General features: G+C 44.6%; 1 protein-coding gene across 2 annotated transcripts; it reads right to left on the bottom strand.

Annotated features, from left to right (window-relative positions):
* Positions 1-221: 221 nt before the first annotated feature.
* On the bottom strand, positions 222-15,724 carry KCNJ3 (potassium inwardly rectifying channel subfamily J member 3). Of its 2 annotated transcripts, XM_061557228.1 has the most exons (4): positions 15,537-15,567; positions 14,663-15,408; positions 9,497-9,713; positions 222-5,722 (listed from the first exon to the last, which is right to left on the bottom strand). In XM_061557228.1, exons 2-4 carry the CDS (start codon positions 15,338-15,340, stop codon positions 5,073-5,075), a joined length of 1,545 nt encoding a protein of 514 aa, XP_061413212.1. In that variant the 5' UTR covers positions 15,341-15,408; positions 15,537-15,567; the 3' UTR covers positions 222-5,072. The 2 variants fall into 2 exon arrangements, with proteins under 2 accessions (XP_061413212.1, XP_061413210.1); XM_061557226.1 differs by having other exon boundaries at positions 14,663-15,724.
* Between the last annotated feature and the right edge of the window lie 699 nt (positions 15,725-16,423).

Here is a 16,423-nt window from a genome sequence, read left to right as displayed (position 1 = left end):
CTGTTATTATTCACGTTTTCAAATCGATGGAAAACACAGGCTCAAATTCGAACAATCGAAAATTATTTATCAGATTTTTTTGTATTTATCCAAAAACTGGGAACACATCTCCTGTACATGTGTACTGTACAGTCCTGCTACAGTATACATAATATGGGAATTGGTAATGCAGCTTGATGTAGAATATATGCAGCCAACAAATGAAAACAAACAAAGTAGAGTAATTTACTGATCTGAAAGTTTGGATTTTACTGTGGCGATTTTAAACAACACTGCATGCTTACAGGATTTCTCTGTGGTTTGTACACACTGTAAAAAACAAAAAAACAAATACAGTACTGTATTGTACAACTGTTCACCACCTCTGCTCCCCTTTTGCTCTTTCATTTCGTGGCAGTGAACGAGAGTGGAGCCACCGAACATAATCATCATGCATCGACACTCATTTTCATCTCTATTACGATTTTGGCAAGAAATGATTCGGTCAAATATATTCTTTCCCAACAGGGTTTTCGCAGTGCTCAATTTACAATGTAATCTTTCACATGGTAAAAACATGCCCATGATATTTACCAAAGATCAGTTACAGTACGGTACTACCTTTTTCAGCTTACAGAATTTAAGACACGTATACAGTAAATAAATAACATCAAAGAGGAGGGGAAAATTGAGAAAATGGGGTTTCAAAAGCAAAGGTCTCCTCCACATGACCCACTCAGTGCACAATTTTCCAGTCCTCATTCCTGCCCTGCTTTCATCACAAGCAACGTTTACAAACCTCAAATTAAAACGTTAACCCACAAAATGACGACAAATTGACCACACTTTTCTAAGGCAAGTTCTACAAATGTTACACGGGTATATGTAAGGACTGGTGTTTGCAATCACTGCTTGCGGTGTTTGGCTGCTGTGATAACTTTGATAACACACAAAAATCAAAGTCCACTAATCACTCGGTTCAAATGTTTAGCAGTCCATTGAGATACGCGGTGTGGAGGAGTGAGCCATGGATACACTACAGGTGATCTACAGATGTGTTTTAGTGAAGACATTTTCACAAGCAGTGGAGTGAGCAAGACATTTCACTGCACCTTTACCTTTTTATCGTGGTAAACACGTCATCATTTGGCACGTGCACTGTAACATGGCGTAAGGTGATTCGACAGATGGGTGTACATTAAATCTGCCGTACACGGATTCCGTCAAAAATAATACGACAAAACAAACTGTTTATCCTGTTATGAGATTAAAACAACAACACAGCCTCCTGCTTATGGAAAGAAACCCCCAATTCGCTAACTATCCACGAATACTTTATTTGTAATGGGTGCTGTTTAACATTTAATGGTGGAAAAATAAGAAATTCATGATTAAAATATCGTTGTATTGATTACGCATGCGTCAGTCGTTTAAATGAAACATAAAATAACAATTGAGTTAAGTCTGACATTGTTAGAGCTGTTCTTACCATATATATGTACCAAATCATTCTTATAAACATATTACAATAAAATTCACCATAACTGGCATGTAATTGTAAAAAAAAACATGCCATTACTGAGGGCTGTCTTGGTAACTAATATATCCAAGATCTGTGCATGCAAAGGATTGCAGCTACAGTACAATACAATGTGAGATATCGGCGTGCCTGTTTGTGTTCTGCCTGTTGACTAATGCTCGTCAAGCTTCAAACTGCTGACGATTATATGCAAGTGTCTCCTGTGGGCCTATGACCAAATCACCACGAATGCACCCAATCTCAGCTGATCCTGGAAGCTAAGCAGAGTTTGGTCTGGATAGTGATTGGACAGGTGACCACCATGCACAAAAGACAGACAGTCGTAGGGAGGCGTTGTAGGCGAAAGAAAGCAGTGCAGACAAAGCCACGATTATGTATAACCTCCCACCACGCTACCTTCACCAAACCCGCACTGACCAGCGTGGTGAAGTATGGTCATAATATCTCTTACAGTCGACAAAGGTGTGGGGTGCCCTCATTCAGCAGTGGATTGACAAAATGTGCGATGAATGTTTGCTGGAGCCACAATACTCTCATCATGGAGCATAAACTATCACACCAACTCCGCTCATCCTAGCAGTGGCTTTTGGCTAGCCATCGAACAAAGACGGTTACCGCATCGCACACTTTCAGATGCGCTTCTGCGGCCGTCTGGAACGCTCTTCCTTCTGATAATAGGAAGCTAATGGAACGATGCAATTTTAAACCTAGATTGAAAACGCATTTCTTTAGAACAGCTTTTGTGTTTAGTTTGTTGTCCTTCCCCGCACCTCCGATTAACACAGTTCGGCTACGTACGGTGTGAAAAAAAAATTCAACATACATACAACCAATGCGATTTAATCATCCCTGATTTTTCTGCGATTTCATTGAGTTGGTCAAACACCCCTGTGGACTCTCATCAGAAGAAACCCTTGAGCCAATTGTTCAATGGCCTGTTGTACATTTTTCGTACCACCAAATGCACAATCCAGTTTCTATACACAATGCAGAACACAACAGCATTATGTAGATATCAAAGACGTGAAAATTATATAAACGTCTATAAGTTTAAATGTTTTATACAACATTTGTAATACATGAAGTGCTGTTGAAGATTGACTTCGAACAAATAACACGTGTCAATGCTGTCAAATTACAACCACGACCAAACAAATGTTGATGCAAGTTAAATTACATTATACTGTTTGTTAATAAGTGTCACACGTTGAAGGCATGCACTCAACTAAATAAGTACAATCAACATATACAAACTTTCATGAAGGTATGATCTAGCTATCGTCAATCATTATTTACAATTAGTATATAAAACAATATTCTGTATATAGTTTATAGAACATATCTATATACGCGCCTTCAGTATCTGATGGCGCTAATAAAGGCAGTGATACACATCAGATATTCCATAACAAAAAAACTCCACAATATAGACTCGTTACGTGATGATGATGACGACGATGATGATAATATTAATTGTGTTCAATACAAAACATCCACAACGCCAGCAGGTCAAAATAATCACAACCATAGTGACATAAATGTAATTATACTGTGGCTTAACAAGTCCTAACCTCTAAAGACGAAAAAAACCCAGCAATATATATGTTACGTATTAATATAGTGGATGTCATTTGCATCGATTTGACATGAAAGCATTTGTCGTAGAATACAACTCAAATCATTACCCAGTAAACATGCCACCTTGGGCCAAAGTTTGTACATGGTTGCAAACGTTGGCTCAACACTTGGTCCAACGTTCCGTATTCAGTGGGTTATAGGCGCTATTGAAATGGATCATACGCAAGACACGCTGAATATCTGTAAAGGGCTGGTTGGTCAAATCTATAGCTTCCTTTACCTCCTCACCGTAGCCTTTATCATCAACCGAATCTGGCAAAAAAAAAATACGTGGGATATAACATTTACCCGAAGCTAATTAATGATGGATGTGAAATCGCATTCCGGTTTAAATGCACGTCGGCTAAGTGTGCCCCAACAATGACCGAACAAGGCCCTCGATTAAAGGTTTTACCAAGTGGTCACACAGTACATAAGGGCTACTCCACGCGTGGTCTCAATGTGTTGAATGTGTAAACGTTTTGCTTCATCCGATGGGGTTCGTGACACCCCAACAAATGTCATCGAACACTGTGTTAAACTTAACATCGATCGTCCGGTGGCCACATCCCAGAGCTTGGATTTAAACAAAAATAAGTACAGAAACGTGTCTGCCAGAACAGTGGAGCCGGGCCTCCTACTCTCCAGCTCAGACATTCGCATGGCTCACACGGACAAAGATCCCCCGTATAGCCTAAACAGATTGTAGGAGCAAGTGCTGTTAGCGAGCACCTATAAAGGCCGGCACGGCGGCGGTGGGTGGCCAACACCACGCCCGGCCGCCTTTGTCTCTCTAGTGGCGATGTTTACACTATGCACCAGGTACTCATTTGAGGCTGAGTCGACCTAGGGGAGGCCCAGGACCGGTTCAGATAGTCGTCACTGGGTGTTGGCCGTGAGCGGGAATCGAACTCGTGTCGCCAGGTTTGTAGCGCAGCGCGCTAACCGCTACACTACCGCTCACACAGACAGCCACACATACATACACACACACCTTGGTCAAATATAAAACAAAGCTCATTTTTTGCCCACGTCACCAAGCTGGCTGCATGTATAAAGATGAATGAATGTTTGGTGGGCACATATTCCGTGTTGTTTGGGGGGTATACAGGCACTGCAATGTAACCTGAACAGTTGTGACTCCCCCTGCTGAATGTTGAGTCTTACCTTCTCAGCGTCAACATGGAGCCAAGTCCTTTCTCTTCCCTCTCATTGATCCATTGTGCATCACTCATTGCCAATGAGTCAAAACACTGCAACTTAAATACAGTATCCCAAGTCGTGTACCAACAGTGGGACGTTTAATATATTTTTTAAAAATATATATCTTTATAGTTTTCATTCAGTTCCCCAAAGAACGTCAGTCTTGTTTTCTTTCTCGCTTGTGATTGTTCGCCGATTGGTTCACAGGTGACATGAATCAAATATCACCACCGATTCGTTTCATGCTGACTTCTAAGAATGAATAGAATCACACAGTAGCATTCTCTGGTAAGTGCGTTATTAATGCACACACGTGGCTATTTTGATTCTCGCAATTGATTTGTTTACGAATATGCAGAAAACTACTTTTGTAAAACCAAAAGACTTCATCACAGCGAAAACGTGGTCCTGCCAGTAGCGACGAGATGCTACAAATCTGTGTCACTTTGACTAGAATAACGCTGCGAATCAGCCAAGAGTCTCTGTATATGGCACATATATAATTACCTGCTTTAAGCAAAAATGTAGCAAGCACCCACCCCATTTCACAGCTTCAAAAGAGCCTCTTGCATCCATCCATACGTCCATAGACTCCACACGTTCACATCTTGAAGGACGTGCGTAGCCCTACCAGCCCACACACAGCCTTAATGGCACTTCCAATGAATTTAGTATGTGCGCTCATAGCACATCAAGGACAGAAAACCGCTCCACGAGACATGGCCTCTTCACCTTATACATTCATCCTCCTCTCCGAGTTCATCTTGCGCAGCTTGGCTGGCAGGTTGTCCACCGTCCTCGTCCCAAATGTGCTGTTAATCCTCTGCAGCTTGGGTGGCAGCTCCGCAATGGACTTGGTCGAGTCCGTGCCAGATCGAATCGCCTTGAAGGTTGTCCTCTGCTCCGTGTCCACCAGCTGGTCACCGTGGCTGCCGGGCACCGAGCTTATCCGCTGCAGCTTGAGGGGCAGGTCGCCCATGCTGCAGGTCTTCTCCGTTGTCATGGAGCTCATGCGCAGCAGCTTCTTGGGCAGGTCCTCCCGGCTCACGTTCATCTTGCGTAGCTTGGCCGGCAGGGTGCTCAAGATGTCGTCGGAATTGTCCAGGCACTCGATAGAATGCTTGCTCTGGCCCAGGTTACTGCCGGAGGCCACGCTGCCCGTGATGCAGTTGTACGGCGGGCTGGAGAGAGGGCTGGAGGGCAGCTTGAGGGCATCCTCCAGCTCCCGCACGCTGTACGGCTGGGTGGGCACTTCGAACGTGGTGTGGAACTGTGAGTAGTCGACTCGGAAGAAGCCTTCTTCCAGCGAGATCACTGGCAGGAAGCGGTGGCCCCACATCACCTCGTCTTCGGTGTAAGATGTCCTGGCCTGGCACGTCATTCCTGTCACATCACAAAGAATGGAAAGATCACCCCGGCACAAACAGCGCCCGCCCCAACCCACTCGTTAGCGACAATAGAGACTGTTGCGGGATTTAGGCTGGAACGACAGATGAGGGAGCTGTGTGGCTAAAGCAACCGCCTGATCGATTGACTTTGTCTCCCCAGTGCCTTAGTTGACACAACGGGATTAGGCATACTCATTTTAGGCTGAGCTGACCTTAGGGAAGCACACGCTAGTTTCAGATATCACTTGACAACGAGAATCTTTGTGAACCACAATGCCACGAATCATCAGCCATGATCGAAACACTGCTGAATGAAGGTCTCCTCAGTCGTCACCACCCCTCATGGTCTTGCAATGCCACAATCCAAGTACTCTTGCAATGAGCTAAGATCATCGCTCCATCTCTGTGTTGGTCGTCCTCCAGGGTGTGTTCCCTCCTTTGTAATTCTCGTCCATCTACCATCAAACCCTTCTGATGACGTATGCTACCAATTCGGCATACGTTTCTTTGCAGTCAATATGATGACTACATTTGCCTTTATTCTCTGCTGCTCGGTGTGCTTCAAGCATCTATCTCCTTGTGCTTATTTGCGTACGTCCAGCTTATATATTTACTTTGTCGGCGCTTTTTTTTTCATCAGACACATTACCATGTTATTTTTTTTTATTACATTAAAATTTTAAAACGCACTCCAACATGTCCAACCTTTTCTATTTATTTTACAAATTTTATCCTGAGACCTTTGTGTCAGTATCAAAGTATGACAAATAAGAATAGGTTTACTCTCCATGGCAACAAAACAGGTGTTAAGATCTTTTTGGTTCTTTCGGTAAAGTTACGTAGAATGGACGGCTGCTTGCGTTGTGGCCAAAACGTCGTGAGAATGATTTTATTATGTTTTATTTTTATTATTTTATTATTTCCATTCTACGTGACTTTACCGAAAGAACCAAGAAGATGAATCCCTGCAGTCACGAAAGCTTTAAATCGAAAGGTGTTAAGATGTTCAAACACCAAATAGAAACCTTTTGCAAGTGTAATAAAAGGACTCGGACACTTCCTTCTGTCTTCGTGTCTTTTATTGGGTTCTCGTCCTCACCCACACGGCACTCTGTTATAACTCTGTATTTGTAGCCCCCGGCTATTCACTGCTATTATAGCTCCTTCTTCCCTCTGACTCTCCGCTTCATCTACTGTAACCTCCTCCCTGCAGACTCGCTGCTACCTCTATGCAGACTCCCGCTGCTACCCCTATGTGCAGACCCTCTGGCTGCTACCGTATGCAGACCCGCTGCTGACTCTGTATGCAGCCCCGCTGCTGACTGCAGCCTCCTCGCTGCTTCGGGTCGGTCACCGCTGGCCAACGGTGCCGATCCTCGCTCCCCCGTGTTCGTGGCGATCTCGCCACCCTCTGCTTCGCCCTTCGTGGCCTCTCTCTGTTCCTGGTTCCCCGTCACTCCCTATCCTCTTCCGGTTCCCCTCCTTCTATACTCAACCCCTCTCCCCCCCACGTGACCTAACTCCTCCCCTCATGACGGCACCTCCGGAGGGCCGTTTACACCCGCATTACACAAGGAATCATGCCTGCATTCACCGCAGTACTTGTGGTGAACATGCAAACAAACATGCTCTGATAACAAAAGCATTGTCTTTGAAACTGATTAGCCAGCAGCAGAGACAGCTTTCTTTATGGCCTCGTCTCACCAGTGTCAGAGCAGAGAATAACGCCAAAAGGTGACCAGTACAAAGACAATGCCACTATTAGAGCATTTAAAGCTGCTCATCCCAAGCTAAAATGCTCTGATACATGTACCACCGCAAGTACGTGTGCTAAACGCAGACTTCATTCCTTGAAAAAGGCATCTATTTAGTGTTTGAACATCTTAAAACACCAGTTTTTTTGCCAGAAAGGGTTAATCCTATTATTATTTTTCATGAAGGTAATCATGTTCAGCCTTATATAATTGCCTCTGTATAAATGTTTTTAAACTCATGTTCTTCAAACAATGCGGTGTTTTGTTGTTGCTTGGAGAACTTGTATACGATTCTGTCAACGTCACGCATCATGGTTCTAGCTTGCCCGAGAAGGGCTCTGCTAATTATGACTCACCAACAATCAACATCCTTTTTGCTCAGTCATGCTCCATAATGTTTGTGCTGTTTTCTTATTCACTTTCCTCATTGTATTTCCAAGTATTTATTATTATTTATTTTGTTGGAAATGTCCATCCATTTTCATATCTCTGTTTTTCTCCAACATGCTTTGGTGGTGTCAGATTACCTCTTCTGTCAGATGTTTTCACTTTCCCCACACGTTTAGTGTACGGTGTGCATCACAGTGTTATTATGACATGACTGAAAGCGATTAAAGCCCTTTGTAATTTTGATTTGAATTTAAATGAATTCACCTGCCTCATTAACGATTTTTTTGTTGCCTGTTTTTAGCAGTGTCGAAGATTAGCTTGCATTTTAATCGGCATGTGATCACTTCCTGTGTTAAATTTGTTGACGGAGAGACACAACTCAGGACAGGCACAACTCAATCAAGTCAAGTTCATTTGTAATTGCTCCATTTCGCTCCTCCATTTCCATTCTATTTTTCCTTTTTTTAAGTTGATCATTATCTTCGTGTTCCTACTGGCTGAAAACCCTAATGGACATTCTCCTATCATTCCTCACCCATATGATGCATTTACCAATCATTCTCTCATCTCTGCACACGCTTAACTTTGTATATATTTCAGTGTATTTTGCCCTCATTTAGAAGTTAATTCATTCTTATGTTTCATCTACTTCTAGATCTTCAAGGCTTTTTGTTGTTGGGGCATGCATTTTTATTTCCTTGCAGTGTCCATGATAGCTGGATTACTCTATCTGAAGTACTCTATCTTCGATTCCCAGACGGACCGAGAATCCCACTACCTGATCATTACCTGTCACCACCAACCAAACGATATGCACATGCACTGTCCAACATAGCTTTCATGAACCCTCATTGTCCCACATGCTTTCATGTAAGTGCACAACAGATGCTATCCCTACTTAAAAAGACAGTTACATATTCGTTAACATTATAATTTATGCTGAGAGTATGGTTATAAATAGCTTGTAATTGAGTTCAAATTGACATAACATTCATATTACGATAAATGGGTTTTGCCTTTAGAAAATGTCCACTCGACCAACAAGAATTAACATTCAAAGACTGTTCATAAGAATTATATAACCGATGATGCCATCTTCAATACAATGTATTTTTAAATTTGAGATACATTATTTCACATTTTATTTTAACTTATTAATTCTAGCGTTTGCTCGGCATGATATTTTATCATCTTTTTTGGAAATGTTGGCGAAAATAATCCTCATGCAAATAGCCTTTCAACTAAATCACAATCAATTGTATATTAGGGCTTGCATAATAATAAACAGCTTTAATCTCGTAAATTGGACAAATCATCACTGAGTCTCAAGACATTTTTTCAAGAGAATCCTGCATTGGGAAGTTTGGCGATTTCAATCGAGTGTTTTGCATGTAAGGGGAAACTGGAATACCCAGAAAAACCAACGGTGTATGTGAGAGCATAACACTCAAGAGTCCTCGCAGATGGGCTCACAAGCCCACATGCTGTACCACCGTCGCCTGGCCAACCATCAGCCTAGCGGTTCTGGGGAGTACCACAAATCTGTGTGTGATACACTAACAGGATTAAAAGCATTATGTTGGATTGTCCAAAAGCTACAGCAGCTGTAACTATGTGCTCCATACCCGTGGTCTCGACTATGCCCTCCAGGATCACCACCACTTCAAACTGCTCCGTCTGAAGCGCCCGCTGTGACAGCTCATAGAAGGGGCTTCTGTCGTCGATGACGTGGCAGATGGTGAGTGGCGAGACGAGGAAGAGCTGATCGGCCCCTGTGCTGAAGCCCACGTCCAACTCCAGCTGGTCGAGTGGCAGGAACTCGCCTTCCCGCGTCTGTCGAGACTGCGGGCAAAAATGACAACAACTAAAAATCCCCCCCACGCATATAGACTTTTGTATCGACTGGCGTGTAAAGTGCTGTGAGCGAACACCTATTAAGGCTGACATGGCACATGTGCGGTGGTGTCAGGGACCTCATAGGGTAGACCCAGGACTGATTTATCCATTACTTAGAAAATATATTTGCTATGGGCAGGAATTGCCAGGTTTGTCACGGAGTGAGCGTACCATTGTCCCACGACTCCCCGCATGCACATGCGCACTCAAAACCACACACCTCTTAACAATAAAAGCCCTTTACCTACGTTGAGTTTGATAATTCTCTCAAAAGGGCCTTACATGGTGATGTTTGGCCAATTCTATTGCACAGTCTATACATTTTAAATGATCTCAAAGAGGTAATGAGATTCATTACTTGAGATTCATCACCTCTATTGCTAAGTTATTATGAGGTCTACGAACGTGTGGGTATTGAGCTTTGATGCTGACAATGGGCTGCCCTTGCCTTTGATTCACGTTTTTACAGCAGATATGTGCTCTTAGGTTTTTTCGGTAAAGTCACGTAGGTAAAAAATTTTTACATTAATAAAAGTAAAATAAAACAAATAAAAAAAAGTGTGCCGTTCCTGGCCCTTCCCCCCTCAACCATTATATATACGGGGTAGTATTTCTTGTGATCTCTCATTAACTTGATACAGCTGTCGTGGCTGTGACGGTTCCACCTGAAGACGGAGGCTTGTGTCGCTTCCGAAACGTCGTGAATTTTTTAATTTGTTTTATTTTACTTTTATTAATTTAAAATTTTTTACCTACGTGACTTTACCGAAAAAACCTAAGAGTATGAATCCTTGCAGTCACGAAAGCTTCAAATCTAGAAGCAGATATGTGCTTCGGAAAATTCTCCGCCAAAATTACTGGGCAGTTACCGAGTATTGTCGACTGTCGACACCTTTATCTTTGATCCAAAGGCGAGATCCTTAATCGCATGGCTACAGATTTACAAGTATATATGTTTACATGTATGTTTATGTCCATAGTTCAGTCTCTTTGAAATCAGCATTTTGTACTATTATTTTCAAAGGAGACCTGCTGTTCATACTATTAATGGCAAGTTATTCTGGAATTCTGGGCTCTATTGAAATTATTTTAAATATTGGATTTTATACAAAATATGATTTTTGTGACAATTGACATCGTGAAATAAGTGTGCATGTCGTGCTCCTATAAAAGCATGCACCACTAATATCCTTCTTGGATGCCACAAACATAGAAACACTACCTAAATATATACAATTTTTTTACACCAATCATCACCACATGGCCTTCTGCCAGTTTTTTTGCCGCATTGGTGTAATAAAAGCAATCACTGGACCAGTTTTCATAATCAGTGGCGATTAACATAGCTAGGTTTTCTGAAACCAATGCTGGGCATGTGTCAAATATTTACAGGCAAATACACCTTCTCTTTAGAAAGAGTCCTTGTCAATAAACATCTGCATATAAACAACTGCCAGTGCACCAGCATTCGTTTAAGCAAACATGACTCCATTGATGAGACATTGACCGTCAAAAACCCGTGCAGAGTTTGCTTGTGTTAAAACAATGTTTTGAGAAGAAAAAAAAACTCACAGAAGGCCATATGATAGGATGCGAATTTTGTTTAAATGCTTTATAAAGATGGACAGAAATGGAAAAAAGCATTGTTTGCCTATGTATGTGGTTACTTATATTCTTCACAATGAGGCCGACGATGATAAATGTTTTGCTGTAAATACAACCATGTCACATCGCTCAGTGCATTGATGCTTGCCAGATGTCAGCATTTTTTTTTCCAAGCAGAAATTCGAGGTAAAAAAATATGAAGTATTTGCGCCATTTGAGATTTCACAGAGCATTGGCATAGAATATTCCAATGTTGGTGGTATTAAAATAAATATATCATCCCTTCTATGCTTGTTAAATACAGCACAATAAAAACTGACCATTATCCTTACATACATCTCCGTCAAAATGAAATTATAAATTTTATAATTACCGCATTGATTGCATCTGAGGGTCTAAAGTGGACGATATACGCGCTCCATGCACTCACGATTAGCAGTTTATGGATTCTCCAACGTAAAGCTCCCTTTATGTATTCTAATGTTTGAGTAACATAAAGAGCTCTTAAAACAGCCAACATAACAGCACGTGAAGAATGTAATTTTTTCAACGACCAATTACATTTTTGGCCGCAAGCTGTTGAAAGGTGCAGCTAGAAACATCGCACCTATCCGAGGTCCCGGATGGATTTTATGAGACAAGGAGCATCACGGTTAAAGCTGATAGTGTGTTTCCTGCCACCACGTTGTCATGTCCAATTCGGTGTAAATCTGCATGTGATTTTCTCACATCCCTTCAGGCAAATCCACGCAGGCGCTCAATTTATCATCGTGAGCATTCTTGTTTTTTTTCTATTATCATCCATTGCATGCAATAAACGGAAGGCATATGATGTTACCTTAACCAGAACGGGTATGATCTACTTATTCTAAACAACCGTTTCTGACCTGAAAATAAACATTTCATTTTGAATGGGATGTCGGTTGTATCTCTGGAGATTGTTGCTGTAGGATGTTGTGCGAGATATGACCTAAGATGTGTCACCTACAATTAAAATAAGACATTATTTCAAGCAGCCTTTGATGGCCGAGTCCCGTTACTCTGTGGCAATCTCAAATTAAAGTCTTGTGATTCTAAATTAATACTGATATATTGAAAGTCCGTGTGACATTGAGCAAAGAGGCACGTTATCACGCCATGTATTCTATACTCGGTGTGTATTCTATACTTGGTGTGTACGGGCAGTGCTCGGGTTACGAACCAAGTTCGTTCCTGAGACCCGTTCGTAAGTCGAACGGTTCGTAAGTCGGAATACATTGATGCACTTAATTTAAATGCCCATACGGTCAGTGGTATGAAATGTGTTACGGTAAAAAAAGGGAAGCATTGTTGAACTCATAATTAAGAAGAAATATTGGACATTTCTATGTAACGCTATAAAAAATTGCTGTCTAGTAAATAAAACATGAAATAAAGTAACATAAATTGACAAAAAAAACATTTATTTTGATTTGAGTCCTAATGCTAGCTTGTGGTCGGAAGGGGGGCAATTCGTCACCACAATTGCACACACACAGGGCAACGCGTGCACACACACGAGACAAAGAACCCCCGTATAGCCTTAACAGACTGTTGGGGCAAGTGTTGTTAGCGAGCACCTATGAAGGCCAGCACGGCACACGAGGGCCATCACCACGCCCGGCAGCCTTTGTATCCCCAGTGGCGATGTTTACACTCCGCACCAGGTACTCATTTGAGGTCGAGTCGACCTAGGGGAGGCCCAGGACCGGTTCAGATAATCGTCACCGGTGTTTGCCGTGAGCGCGAATCGAACCGGGGTCGCCAGGTTCGTAGCGCACCGCGCAAACCACGACACTACCGCTAAGCTACACACACACAAACACTCACTCCCAGCGCGAGGCCGACTTATTTACACCTCGCGGAAGATCGCTCCTCTGAACAAAATAGTTCCGTGGTTCAGTTTTCAATTGCGAGTTCGCGTCTTAAGTCAACGTAATTTTTTGTATATTTCACGGAAGCTGGTTTGTAAGTAAGGGTGTTCATAAGTCGGGAGTTCGCAAGCCGAGGCCGGCTTGTATATTTAAATATTCTACCAACAATCTCTACATTACGGGAAGATGGAACCGAGTTTATAAATTCCCATGTATGCTACCTGTGGGGCACCTGCTTCCTACGGCATCGTCGTTAGCTCCGGACCAAACTGCCGCAGTGCAATACTGGACCGCGTGAATGGACTGTTTCTGGAGCGAATGGTAACTAACCGATGCCTGTTCTCATGATGTTGAGGCCATTACGGTTCAGTTACGCAGGGAGTGAGAGAGACCAAAACACGCATATCAGAGCAAATGCTACGGATAGACATTCTAACAACTCCCCCGTGTGGACAACGGCTCATGCGCGCGTGCGTCGCGGCGCGTTCTGGAAATGATCCCTTGCGCTTCGGTGCGCGATTGCCGACCAAGCAGCACTACAGAGCTGCTCAAATTGCGTGCAGGTCACCGATATCACTTGACCTTCGTGCTGCACATCGCAGCGCGCGTTCAAATGGCACACCTACGGTTGCAATCCAAAACTTCCCGAAGTACTCGCGGGGGTTTTGAGAAACTGGCAGCCACGACAGTATGAAATGTTCTTTGTGGTGGTGTACAATGCGCGTGCGTAGTCGTCCACAACATTTCGATATATACTCTAATGCCTATTTTCTCAACCGTAGTAATTTCAAAATTCTAGCATCAATAGATCACTGGAATATTGCCAATTCTTTTTTTTCAAAATCTGCGAAATAATTATTTGCAAACCTCCACCATCTCTAATCGTTCGACACCAGCGTGCGCGTCTCCGCGCGCTCGCGCTGCGCACGAATGTTGATCATCAGGAGCGCGTTTTTCTGAAACTCTTTTCAACGCGCAAACAACACAATTACGTAATGCGCAACCGTGCAATTCCACGTCTCATTGTATCGCGTGAACCTCGACATTCGGTTGCGGCGATGACCAAGTCTACCCAGGGACGTGCCGTGGTCCCAGTAAAAGTGAGCAGTATTGTTCCCTCTCGGATTTTCCCACCAGGAAAACGGTGCAGCTTCGCGAAAGAACACGATCTGGTGACAGCTCAGCAGCAGCAGCAGCACCCACTACGGTGCATTGCCCTTAGCCACCGATTTCCTGTAGTGCTCTAATCAATTGATGAACCACCTGCTCATGCCACCTGCAATCAAAAAAACTCAGGCTGGAGCTCGCTACCACCCACCTTAGCTCGAGGCACCGCGCGTGCCTGAAAGCACTCACGAGTAATTGGGGCGGCGAGGAGCACGGGGGGTCGCGAGTTACCTTGATGAGCTTGCAGCGGATCTGCGCCGACACCATGTGGCTGTTGCGCAGGTTCCCGATGCGGAACATGAGGCAGAGCTGCCCGTCCCGCCGGGAGATCACTGCGCTCTGGCTGAACATGAGTGTCTCTGCGCGCTTCTTGGGCTGCGACATCTTGATGAACATGCAGCCGATGAGGAAGGCGTCCACGATGGAGCCCAGGATGGACTGGAAGAGAAATAGGATGATGCTCTCGGGACACTTGTCCGTGATGTAGCGGTATCCGTACCCGATCGTGGCCTCGGTCTCGATGAAGAAGAGGAAGGCCGACGGGAAGCTGTGCACGTTGGTGACACACGGCGTGTAGTTGCCATCGTGTGTCTTGTCCAGGTCCCCGCGCGAGTAGGCGATGAACCACCACATGGAGGCCATGAAGAGCCAGGCCACGGTGTAGGTGAGCACGAAGATGAACATATTCCAGCGCCACTTGAGGTCCACCAGCGTGGTGAAGAGGTCGGACAGGTAGCGGCTCGTGTCGCTGCCAATGCTGCCGTTCTGCACGTTGCAGTGGCCGTTCTTCTCCACGAAGCGCTGCCGCTTCCTCTTGGAATCCCTCTCCGAGTCGCCGGTGGCAGCGCCCACGCCGCTGGTGCTCACCACCTGGTAGTCTTCACCAAATTTTCGACGGAGAGCCGACATTCCTCGCGCGAACGTTGCGTCTCAGTCGATTAAATCGAGCTGCGGTGCGCGCTGAAACAGGGTCGCCTCTTCTTTGCATGTGAAAAGGCAAGGGCAGCCGCGGACCTCGTCTCATTAATTGGAGTTGCGCATTACGCAACGTTCCATATGAGCGATATCACCCGTCCCTGGCATTCTGGTCGCGGCATGACGATACCTTGACGACGCGAAAGTGAAAAGCATCGCACGTCGCAATCCTCCTCGTCCACGGTTACGCAGCAGAGACGATCGCGATTGAGCAGCCGCGCGCTCCGTCGTCTGCGAAACGTCGCGCGGTGCCTCGGCCACGCATCAGCTCGCCACTGTGAGTGGGGGTGGGTGGGGGGTAGTGGTCGCGCACGACTTGACGCCTCGGTCCCTCAAACAATACGGGCGCTGATGCTGGCTCCAGCAGAGCTCCCTCCTCTCTCTCTCTCACTCCCTCCCTCCCTTCTCGCCTCGGAGTCCTTAACAAGCTACGGCAAGTGAGCGCTCCCTCCTCCTCCTCCTTCCCATTCCCCCGCTCCTCCTCCGAAGCACCTCCATACCCCCATGTTCTGTTCATAAATGCCGGGTTGCTATGGGTATAAAACTGGACTTTTTGTGTCGTGGGTTCTGTGGGGGTTTTTTATTTATTTAAATAATCATCCTGTTTTGTGCATAATTTTTACTCGTAATTTTCACGGTATTATTCCCAAACAAAAAAAATCTCGAAAAGGAAAAACGGGTGCCTCACTCACGGGAGGAGTGGGGGGGGGGTGTACAGAAAAAAAGAAGGGGGATTTGCGATGCAAACAGCCGGAGCCAATGATTGTTGTGCAAGGTTTTGCGGTGGAGTCGAGATGTGCGTGGCGTGCGCGCGCCGCCTGTTCGGTGTGCACCGCTCGGCGGGGAATCGAACCGTGACGCGAACCTTCGTGTCCCCATCGCGAGAAGCTTCTGCGGGACCCACGTGCTACCGGCTGTCACGCGGCATCGTTCGTGACCGCGAATGCAGAGATATTTTTTGACATTTTGCTTTGCATTGCAGCGATTGGTATTTTGCCCGAATGAACAATTGCACAC

The sequence above is a fragment of the Lethenteron reissneri genome, chromosome 23 (genome assembly GCF_015708825.2).
Source record: "Lethenteron reissneri isolate LAM-NWPU_2019-01 chromosome 23, ASM1570882v1, whole genome shotgun sequence".
Classification (NCBI taxonomy): domain Eukaryota; kingdom Metazoa; phylum Chordata; class Hyperoartia; order Petromyzontiformes; family Petromyzontidae; genus Lethenteron; species Lethenteron reissneri.
The sequence above is the reverse complement of the archived record's forward strand: the minus strand, read 5'-3'. Positions and strand labels throughout refer to the sequence as shown.

Excerpts from the sequence above, each read along its gene's own strand:
- KCNJ3 (XM_061557226.1), bottom strand. The coding sequence starts at position 15,340 with ATGTCGGCTCTCCGTCGAAAATTTGGTGAAGACTACCAGGTGGTGAGC. Across the intron at positions 9,714-14,662 it reads TCCGCTGCAAGCTCATCAAG|TCTCGACAGACGCGGGAAGG; the intron begins GTAACTCGCGAC and ends TTTTGCCCGCAG. Across the intron at positions 5,723-9,496 it reads GGGCATAGTCGAGACCACGG|GAATGACGTGCCAGGCCAGG; the intron begins GTATGGAGCACA and ends GTGATGTGACAG.